This window comes from Echiichthys vipera (assembly GCF_963691815.1).
Source record: "Echiichthys vipera genome assembly, chromosome: 15".
Lineage (NCBI taxonomy): Eukaryota > Metazoa > Chordata > Actinopteri > Perciformes > Trachinidae > Echiichthys > Echiichthys vipera.
The window spans coordinates 10,356,935-10,368,554 of record NC_139840.1 but is presented as its reverse complement, the minus strand read 5'-3'; the positions used below and the strand labels follow the sequence as shown (position 1 = coordinate 10,368,554).

At 40.4% G+C, this 11,620-nt stretch overlaps 1 protein-coding gene across 1 annotated transcript; it reads right to left on the bottom strand.

Moving 5' to 3' along the window:
* Positions 1-5,581: 5,581 nt before the first annotated feature.
* Positions 5,582-8,420, bottom strand: LOC310957861 (serine/threonine-protein kinase pim-1-like; the record flags this gene model as incomplete). The annotated part of the gene is made up of 9 exons (XM_083928599.1): positions 5,582-5,673; positions 5,785-5,958; positions 6,061-6,241; positions 6,424-6,642; positions 6,778-6,825; positions 6,941-7,035; positions 7,147-7,287; positions 7,879-8,163; positions 8,357-8,420. The coding sequence occupies 9 exons, from the start codon at positions 8,418-8,420 to the stop codon at positions 5,582-5,584; spliced, it is 1,299 nt and encodes a 432-aa protein (XP_083784725.1).
* Between the last annotated feature and the right edge of the window lie 3,200 nt (positions 8,421-11,620).

Here is an 11,620-nt window from a genome sequence, read left to right as displayed (position 1 = left end):
GAACTCTTCTCTGGTACAGTAGTATGAGTTGGCCTGATGATGCTTGTGGTGTCCATGGTACAAAAGGAGGAAATGCTCTGTGAATACTGTGGAGTGAACTGTAAAGGCAGTGATGAATCAAACGTCTGGAGATGTCATTTTCTGAGGAAAGAATGCTGCTTAAGGACAGTTGAACAAGTTGCTTCTGCCAGCAAAATTTTTCTAAAGAATTTCTTCCCAATGGTCCCAATGTGCAGGTCTCACCTTACTGAAGTATAAACTAACTTTCTCAAGAGAAACAATACATTTGTGAACAGCTGGTCAGTTTGCAGTGATCTTGCTACTTGACTCTGTAACACTGTTGACTGATGACAATGTTATTTCATATTTGTCATATTTTTTGACAGCCGTGCATTATTCCCTCATTACCCACTGAGATGGGGGAGAACTTTTTTTTTTTTAGTAAGTCTTTATTGAGTCACTTTGATAAAAAACGTACAAGCAGTTATTAATTCCTACAAATTTAATAATCAAGAGCAGAACCAGGAAGAGTTTCAAATATATCAATTAAAAATAGAGCATAAGTGAATAGTTAGCAGCTTTCTTATTTTTTGAATCAAAGATGGTTTCGATGTACTGTTCGGTTTCCTTACCAAAAGCAATGAAAGAGGGTTTAAAATTACTAAATTTGGCTTTGTTCCTAAAATGATCAACAAATTAATTAGGTTTATTTCTTTCTGTTTTTTAACTTTTGTTGTCATGGATCAGGATTGTATCGGGACAGATCAGATACACTATTATTTCTGGACATATTCCACAGGAAGAACAGTTATCACATATATCAAGCTTAAACCTTTAGGAGATATTGCTTAGCAGGATAAAACCTATGTATGATTTTGAAAGAGACTTCTCTTACTTTATTCGTAAGGAGGTATTTGTAAGAAAGTTCCCAGATATTTACCCAATTCAGGTTATCAACAAAATTAGACCAATAGGGAACAACATTAGGGTTACCGGTGACATCTCTTTGGAAAAAAGTGTGAATGCAACGATTGTTATTCCTTGGTGTGGTAGCGCATCATACGGTACTTTGCCAACTACAGTCAACTTAGGGCGCACTCACACTGTCCATCCGTACCATGCCCAAACAGGTTTTACGGGTACAGTCTCGTTCGTTTGACCGGTTTGAGTGCCATCGTACCGCGCCTAGCTGCGGCACGCTTGCCGGCCACGGCATGTTTGGGAGAGGCGGGCTTTTGTAAAGCACGTTTGCACTATTACGAGCACGAGCGTGCGCATGTGTACGAGCACGAGGCCTACGGCGGTTCTGACGTCATTTTATGTACGCCCAGACACTTTTTATGTGCGTTCAGACATAGAAAAAAGAAGGACGGACCATGCGCGGACATTTTTAAACAATGGCGGCGAAAGGTTCAGGTTGGTGTGATGCGGAGGTGGAGTGTTTACTGCAGATTTAGTCAGATGAAAATATTCAAAAACAGTCGACAAGACGCACAAAAACTCAGGTCTATGGAAAGATTTGTAAACAAAGCGACGCATCGCGATGACGTCGATCAATGCGTGTGATGTGTTACAGCGTGATGACGTATGGACAGGCAAGAAGCATTCGCGCAAGGCCAAGGCAGTGTGAGTACAAACGGTCCTGGCCCGTGGGGGGAGAGGGAGGGGGGGGGCAAGTACCCTAAAGCAAGGGACACAGCACGGACGGACAGTGTGAGTGCGCCCTTAGCGTCCAAAGATAACAGTCTGGTTTCCCAGTCCCTTTAAAGAGAGTGAAAATACCACATGAGATGGCGTCCATTGCAAATTCTTGGGGTGATTGGAACTTCAAAAGTTTGAAGGAATTCAGAACAATTTAGCAATGCTCCATTATCCTTTAGCAGTTGGGATACCAGAATTATTATTATTATTAAACCAAGTTAAAAAAAAAAGTATTCTAGAAAATGCTTTATCCAAACCAGATTTATTTATAAAAGTATTATTAAGGGTTGTAAAATCAAGAAAGTATAGACCACCGCATTCAGAGGTGTTTATAATAACATGTTTCAATGGAATTACACAACAGATTGTCGACAAAGAAGGGGATAGCTGTATATGTAAGACGGGATCAACCTTCTGCCTTTGTCAACAATACTTGTCCTTTTAAGGATAAATATCTCTGCAGCCATTGATTAAGCTTGTTATGTGTCTTATCACTAATCATATTAAAGTTTACAGAGCAGCTTTCCTCCTCATTTGTCATTATAGTAATCCCTAGATAAGTAATCTTATCTTTGATTGGTATTTTTCAAACCTGGGAAGCAACACTTTCTTTGAGGGGAAAAAAAATCATACTTCTCCAGATTTAAGCTGCGGAAAATTATTCTATTTCTTTGACAACAATTGGCACTTGGCTGGCATTTAAAAGAAATAATGTAGTATCATCTGCTAAATGGGTGAGGATAACTTATCTTCCTGCAATTAAAGTTCCCTTTAAAGCAATATTTTTAATATGGGTGGAAAGAAGTTGTGTACATTAGAATGAATAGGTAGGGAGAGACAGTCCCTTTTTTTTTAATCTCATAGAGTTATTCTGAAATGTATTGTTTAAATATGCAGATGTCTGTAATTTCGAGTCTGCGCAGTACTGCTAATACCAACTGAAGAACGTTCAAATGTGTGTCACTGCTCTCCTATTGAAATGGACATAGAAAACTATAGTCCTTTCCTTAGAGTATGGTTTTCTATGGGTTTCAGATCAATTTTAACTTCCTTTTTTGGGAGGGTTATGGTTTTAGGCTTTAATTAACCCCCCTGTTATATTCTGGGTCAAATTGACCTGTTTTAAAGTTTGAACTTTAAAAAAACTACTTAAAATATTTTTTCGGTGTGAAACACACACTCTCTCTTTCTCTCTCACACACATAAACACACGCGCAGTCACGCACACACTTACCCCCAGCATCACAATACATTTCACCTTCGGGATGAAACACTGCGGTCAAGCTCTGGTCATTGTCATTGGAAAGCAACAAGCAGCCAATAGTTTTGGGGGCCTCGCTGATGTTTTGTGGAATTTTTACTCAAAAGCGGAAGATGAAAGTGCAGTGAAAGAGGCTTGGTGGCAAGCAGAAGACCAATTGAGAGCAGGGATTTGTCATTTCCTTCAAAGTGTGAGAACTTTATTGCTCATGCGGACAACAAGGCTGATCTTGCACACTTTTATCCTATCAGCTAATTGTTGGAGCTGCAGCAAATAAGTTCAGAGTTGCTGCAGGTGGCTTCAGCGATGAAGAGAGTTGAAGCCTCCAAATCAACCTTTTAACACTGACTACTTGGAAGGTAAGCATGAAGAAGCAGACACAAGAATTGTTCTTCACTGCATTAGAAGTAATGTATCAAACATTGTTGTCTCAGCGCGTCACCGACATGTTGGTAATGCGGATTGCCCATTTCCACATGATGTTATGCCAAAAGATCTGGATGAAAACAGGTACAGCAAAGGAAAGAAAGTAAATTCCAGTTCACGCCATAGTGGAACATTTGCAGATGGAACCACAGGTCCATCATATGTTAAATGGGCTTGGTGAAGGTACTGATCTTAGTGAACTCACCAGTCAGAATGTAGAATGTTTTTTTTCTGCGAACTGTACAGAGCAATGAATGTTGATAACATTAATGACGTTTGCGTAAGTATGTTTTTGAAGGGCATGACAATAGAATGACTGCCATCAACCACAGATTCTCCCTGCTTCCACATTAAGCATTCTCACTTCCAGGCTTTGGTCTGGCGGCAGCCAATGAAAAAAGGAAAGTTTACTTATTCCACTACTCATATCACTGCCTTCAGTTCCAGTTGCTTTTTTTTTGTTGCCCTATTCATACGGTAGTGTTTTGATAGTGTCTGAGACGCATTTTGTGTCAGTACAAAATATTAAGAACTGGTACCCTTGTCATCAGAGAATTTCTGCAGATGACACGACTCAGTGCGGTACTTAAAATCTGCAGTATAGGTGGTGAAGAGGAAGGGCGACAGCACAGTTTCCTGGGGGGCGTCAATGTTGCTGATCAGATGGTCAGACACACAGTTTTGTAATCTCACATACTGTGGCCTGCCCGTCAGATAGTCATTAACCCATGGGATGAGAGGAGAATCCACCTGCATGTTCTCCAGTTTGGCCTTCAGCAGCTTGGGCTGGATTGTGTTAAAGGCGCTGGAGAAGTCGAAGAACATGACGCGGACAGCAGTGTTGGGTCTATCCAGGGAGGAGTGGGCTTCCTGCAGCAGGTTAATGAGTGCATCATCAACCCCAACATAGGGCTGATATGCAAAGTGTAGGGAGTCCTGTGATGGGCACACTAGGGGTCTGAGGTGTGCAAGAATCAGCCTCTCCATGACCTTCATAATGTGAGAGGTCAGTGCAATTGGCCTGTAGTCATCCAGTGCCACAGGATGCTAAATATCATGCTGAAATCCTCCCCTCTTTCTATGGCTGAATTTTGAAAGTTATGAAGAGTATTTTGTATAAGCTTCTCTAATGTTTAAAGTTCTATGTCATTCTCATGGTTAAAGTTATAGCCATATATGATAAAAACATATCAAAGTAAGGTTTTCAATGGTTGACACTTGGAGGATAAAATTACCTCATGTATCACTGAGAGATAATAGAATAATCCCTGGAAAATTATATTTTAGAGTTGCAACACCAGCAGAACGTTCAGATCCATGAGGCTGCCACACAGCATTACCCCACTGGGATCTCCACAAACTACCATCATCTGGAAATGAGTGTGACTCTTGAATGAAACATAAACCAGATTTGTTTGCTTGACAAACAAAAATAATGCTTTAGGTTTAACAATTTTCCTTATCCCCTGGCATTGAGAAAACTTATCGATAAAGATGTATTAACAATAACAGATAGAACAATGTCCTCTTCATACTAGCACAGCTTGTCCTCAGAGGCAGGTCTCCTCTTCCTTTGTTGTTAAATCATTATTGTAATACAAGATGTCCTTTCTTAATGAAAGAGGAAGTAAATAAACTTTTTTAATAAAAATGTTGGATTAATTCCATGTGGCCGTTAATATCCAAACGATGATTCAATTATCACAGTGTGAACTCAAAAATGTCATTAGAAAAACAGTATGATGATTCTCTGTGGTCTAAAGAAAATATAAATTCATTGGGTTTAAATTTTCTTAAGGTGTATTTATTGAACTTTTATCAGCAGATATAACGTCACGTTATACTGCAGCTATCAGTCTTGAATATCACATTCAGTTAAAGCCATTTGGGCTCTCACAGCCCATAACAGCAGCAGCTCCTGACCCAGCCCAAGCTCTCTAAGAAGACGAGGAAAAACTCCCCAAAATGGGAAGAAACCTCGGGAAAGGCAATTCAAAGAGAGATCCCCTCTCCACAGATGGCTGTGTTGTGCTACGGGAGCTGCAAACAGAAGGTCCAATTAGGCTCTAAGAAGTCCAAGAACAGTCGGGTAGCAGGATCTCACATCCTCCCTCCTGAAAAGACAGCAGCATTAGTTCTTTGGTGACACATTTAGGCATTTCAAAGTTATGTGTCTGCAAGAGTAGGATGGGTTTATCTGAGCCATGGGTGAAGCTGGAGCTGCTTCAGGGTCAGGCGCTGCTGTGGGTCTTTTGTCAAGCACGCTTGCAAGAAATCCTGGCAGTCTGCAGAGAAAGAAGGAGAGGAATGATGATGGTGAGTGACTACAGTGATCCACCAGAATGTGAATAAACAGATCTTCCACCTGCTGACATCTTTTTGCATTCTTTTCTTACTTTTGGACAGCTCGCTGCTGATTTGCAGTTTGTTTTCGAGGAACTCCATGGTCTCAAACATCACGTCAGCGTGGAGCGTCTCCAAGAGGACTATACCCATCTGCCACACTGTGGTGGGTCCAGCCTTGTAGGTATACCGACTGTACCACTCTGGAGGGATGTGACTTTCGGTGCCTAGAATATACAGAAGACATTAGAAAAAGCTGAGGATGATGCTTCAACGTAAAAGTCAGAGATAAGTTAGAAAAGAGCAGGAGTAGAAGCTAGATATCTTACCGTAGAAGCGTCTGTAGATGGATCCTTTGCTGACAAAGCAGCTGAGTCCAAAGTCAATGAGGCGAACACGCGGGACGTCTGAGGCGGACTCAATCAAGATGTTTTCCAGCTTGATGTCCCGGTGAAAGATGCGCTTGTCCTCAAGGTCAATGGCAGCATCAACCAGCTGTTTCAGTATGATCTGAGAGACAAGAAGAGAGGCATGAGGAGTGTGGTTTGACCTTTTTTTTAAAGACTCTGCTGTGATTGAAAGTTGACCAAAATATGAAAAACATCTTTCAAGCCTATAGGGACTGATAGAAACTTCTCCAGTTCCTGTCAATAAGTTTCAGATACATTCACAAGGGTCTTCCAGCAGCTTACCTTGGCTTCATCTTCAGGTATGGATCCTCCATTCGTCTGAATGTAATGCAGTAAGTCCTTGGAGGGGACCGGTCTCTCCAGCACCAGAATCAGTTCCTGGTCCAGATCGTACCAGTCCAGCAGGGACACAGGAGCTGACGCACCCTCTGATCCACTTGTTTTGGCTGCAAGTTTCAACATAATGGCCACCTCCACGGAGAGCTCCCGGCCGTTCTTGTCCTGAAACATCACAAAAAAGAGGAGGATGAGAAAGAGAAGCCCCGTGGAGTTAAATACAGAATAATTCATCCGTAAAATAGTCAGAAAGAGAGTGCACTCATGAATACAGTAGATTTCAGGGTGTTGCTCACTTACCACTTGTTTGCAGAAGATATTGTCCCTTGGGATGTGTTTGATGGCAACCTACGAGACACAAACAGGACTTTGGTTAACATTTCCTGACCAGTGTGTGTGTGTGTGTGCGTGTATGTACGTGCGTGTGTGTGTGTGTGTGTGTGTGTGTGTGTGTGTAACTTACAGGCATATGATCTGCAATGCGATAGCCGGCAAACACAGATCCACATCCTCCTTCGCCAAGCTGACCCATCTCTTCGTATTTGGCCTCAAAATCAGCTAAACAGACAAATACACATGTTTTTGTTTTAATACATTTGTGGGAAACACCAATTACACATTACCTAAAAGCTCTAATGTGAATCCCTTCCTATGTTTAAGCTTACTTACCTATTTGGGCCTCTACGGACAAATCCTGCAGGGCTGGTTTTCTTCTCTTCTTACTGCCTGGTCTTTCGCCATCAGCAGCAGCAGAGCACTTTCTCTTACAGCCTTTGTTGTTCACATCTTTCGCAGATGTGTTGCAGCTTTCTGCAGATGAGGGAAATAAAAGCAGAGGAACGTCAGTTTGGTGACAGTCACAGGCACTAACATGGACAATAAACTTCACAAACATTACATCTTTATTAAGTCATTACAAATAGCAGCTGTAGCATTAAAGTCATATACATAATAATGGATCGATAATTTTAATCCAATAATATATTGTATTTTATTCTGAAATGGGTCATTTTGCATGATGAGTACTTTAGTATATATTTTGATGTTATCTCATACATTTAGAGTAGTTTCATTCTATATACGTTTTGCTTTATGAGTTAAAGGTCCCATGTCATGCTCATTTTCAGGTTCAAATTAGTATTTATGGTTTGTGCTAGAATATGTTTACATGATTTAATGTTCAAAACACATAACTTTCTCATACGGTCTGAATACACGCTCTTTTTAAGCTCCTCTCTTCTCAGTCTGCTCTGATTGGCTTGTGATAAAAATAAGGCAAACTTGTGGAGTCTGCATGTGGAAGGGGAGCTAAATCTGACTGGTTTGTTTTTACACAGTTTGTGGGTTGAAAGCACTCCAGATATCCAAGTGTATGTGCACAAACACCAAAAATTAGCCTACCTGTGCCAGCGTTTGTTGAGGTAGACGCTTCCTCACTGTCATGTTTGTCCTGCTCAAGTGTCTTCCTCGTCTTTTTTTTCTTTGGTGGTTCCTCTCCATCTTCTCTGACTTTCCTCTTCTCTGCCCTTACGCTGACATCCTCCACAGAGACGTTTCGGCGTCTTAATTCAGAGACCCTTGTCCTTTTTCTTTGTTTTTCCTTTTCAGGACTGGCCTTCCTTTTATCCCTCCTAGCCAGGCCATCCTCTGCAGACCCTGAACTTTTTGACTTGCTGCTTATGCGCTCTACAAATAAAAAAATTTGACATTTTGAATCTGAACAGCAGGAATCTGAGGTCTATTTGGAGGTACTAACTTTGAATTAGTGCCTTCTCCAAATGATAAAACATACAGATCACAAACATGATAATGATAAAACATACGGATCACAAACATGATAATGATAAAACATACGGATCACCCTAGATTTCTCACTTACCTCGACCCCTCTTAAGGGCTAGAGAACCACAAGACTTAGCCTTCTTTGAGGAGTTCATGTCCATGATAATGTTGAAGAAGTTTCTAAGAAGTTTCAATCTTCAGAGTAACGAGTCAACGTAGCTTCAACACCTGTATCGTTCGAGTGAATATGCCACTGTGTGAGAGTCTATAAGGGTTATGGACCAGAACACGGAACCTGACAAGTTCTTTCACGAGGTCATAACAACAGCTCCACAATGAAGTGTTCCGAAATATGCAAATGAGCAGTTAGAATGTTTGTGTGCGTGTGTGTGTGTGAGTTGGTGGAGGTCATCCACTGAAAGTTAAGTTACGTCGATTTACACAATAGAAACTCTCACTCAGTCACCTGGCTGACTTTCCTGCCTATATTAAAATGGTGTTAAGAATCATACTTTATTGTCCCAGGGTGATATTTAACATTTAACATGTAAAACAGAAAACCAATAACAAATTTTAATTTCTAAAAAACAGAGAAACATACAGCAGCAGTGCTACAGTACCTTCTTGCCACATTGTTCAGGGCTGTGATGGCGAAATGAAACATTTTTAAAAACTTTTTTGTGGGTTATTGGTCTGTACCTGATACCACAGAGGAGGAGGGTGAAACAGGGGAATTGGGGTAGGGAGGGGGTCATGTGCTATGGTCTGAGCTTTGCCCGACCTGAATTTGCGGATGACGTAGTTCTTATGATTTATGTGTGTCCAAGTACTAAGCCAAACCAAAACCTTATTTCTAATCCTAACCAAGTTGTTTTGATACCGTTTTTAATAGTTCTTTAAATACATGGTTCAAATTAAATGGTTGTAGTTCTTAGTACTGTTGCTCCAAGTGTATAGTAAAGAAATATTTATTAGACATAGTGGAACTAGTAAGCTACTGTTGCCTATTGGCAATAGATAAGAAAAATAATGGTCATAAATCGTTTTTTATTTTGCAAGTCTAAATTTGCAATATAAATTAGTTGCAGTCCTTTCAAGTTTGTAATGTGTGTACAGGGATAATGGGCATAAATTATAAAATAGTACCGTAATTTCCGGACTATAAAGCGCACCTGACTATAAGCCTCACCAGCTAAATTTAGGGTAAAATACAGATTGCTCCATATAAAAGCCGTACCCGACTATAAACCGCAGGCGTTTTGATGTGTAATTACCGTAGTATATAGGGGTTCCTGCTACCACGGAGGGGATTGTCGGGACAAAGATGACTGTTTGGGAACGCAAAGCGTCCCATTTATTAACAATAAATCTTTCAATCATTCAATCAAACTTTCACATCTTTGACATGGCGAACAGCATTCGTGCAGAGTACAAATAATACAACGGTGCAAAGTAATACAAAGTGCTCGCCTGTAACACGGCAGTAAAAGTGCAGTCCCGCGGCCGTTTACGTTATCAAAATAACCAGCCATTCATTGATGTCAAGGGTACGTGCAGCAGCTCTATTTCCTTCTTTGACAGCCAGATCGATTGCCTTTAACTTAAAAGCAGCATTATATGCACTTCTCCGTTTGTTTTCCATGTTGAGGGTGTTTGCATGAACACTTCCTTCGCGCAAACTGTCGCTGACGCTCTCCTACTCTTTGTTTTGCTCTCGTTACCTGGCGCCAGATGTCTGCCTCGGTCTCGCGCATCCTCGGTAGTGCGCGCCCCTGGTTACCGTAAGCCGTAGAAAAGCCGCACCGTTGTATAAGCCTCAGGGACCGGAACGAGGGAAAAAATTACCGGCTTATAGTCCGGAAATTACGGTATATAAATAGTTTATACTGTATATATATATATATATATATATATATACATACATATACTGGGTACATAGTAAATTAGAATTTATTTTAATGTATATACAGTATATACTGTATGTATACTGGGTAAATACTATACTGTATATATACTATATTTGAATTTATTTTTAGCTAGTTTTATGTAAATACCGTATATACTGTGTATAATCTGCATATCTACCCAATATACAGCACTGTATACAGTATATGCACAGTAGTGGCAGGACCTAATAAAGGCACTGGAAATCTTGTGTTACAAGCTTTCAAGTCGTAGCTACAAGCTTGGTAGAGGGGGAGCTATGTCTCTGACAGGTGTCCTGCGTAGCTTTGCATTGTGGTGCATTATTGGAGTAGTTGTCTTCATTTGTTATGTTATAACATAAATGTGTTGTGTTTGTGTCTTCTTTTGATAATAGCTGAAGGTATATTTAGAATAGTAGTTTCAGACAGTACATACTACAGTATATTACAGTATATATACAGTACAATACAATATATACAGAGCGGGTGTCCATGTTGGTACCGGTAGAGCATCCTAGCACTGAGCTGATGGCTGATGTTGATTTGCGAGGACGTTTACAATTATTGAATTCTATTTTTGTCTGGATAGCTCGCTTCATCTTACTGGATCATCACAAAAAGGGAAATAATTTCAAGTAAACTTTTAAAAGTAAATTTGTCTCTAGCAATATTTACCTCAGTATGGGGGGGGGGGGGTGTCTCTATTATTTCATTTTGACTTCGTTGTCCAAGATGTGCGTTCTGAAAGCCTCATCTTTAATTTTGGCCAGATATCCCTCAGTAACTGAATCAAATTCAGTCAGCAGCTCCGCCTCTTCGTTGGCACCGTACTCTACGGGGGAATTGTTGGGCCTATGCCTACTCTGTCAAGTGTCCTGAGATAACTTTTGTTATGATTTCGCTCTATAAATAAAATTGAATTGAATTTAATTAAAATTTAATTAATCTCTCTGTTTTCTCGCCTTCCTTTTTTTTCAGCAGCTTATTCATGTTGTCTCTTCCTTGCCATTTTTAATGCCTCAGCATTCACACATTAATAAAGCAGGCCAAACATGGCTGCTTCAGGTTCAGACAAAAGGCTAAACAGAACAAACTCCAATGCGAAAAGACGAGAGTCACGTATTTTGAAGGCTGTACCATTTCAGAGAAGCGAGGGGGGGGGGGGGGGGGGGGGCTATTTTTATATATTAGGTAAAAACATGTAATTTGCCCGAATTGAGTTATAGGGTACACAATAAAAAAAAAAAAACATGGGCCTGTTCATAACTAATTCATATATTTTTGAAATGTTATAATTATAATAATTTTTTTATAACCTTAATTTTTCTGGGCCCTGCCAGGTACTTGGGGCCCTACGCGCTCCGCGTACTCTGCCTCTGGTGAGGAGGGACCTGGCTTTCTTTTTCATTTAGGTTTCTAGGTTTCTCAAAGGAAAA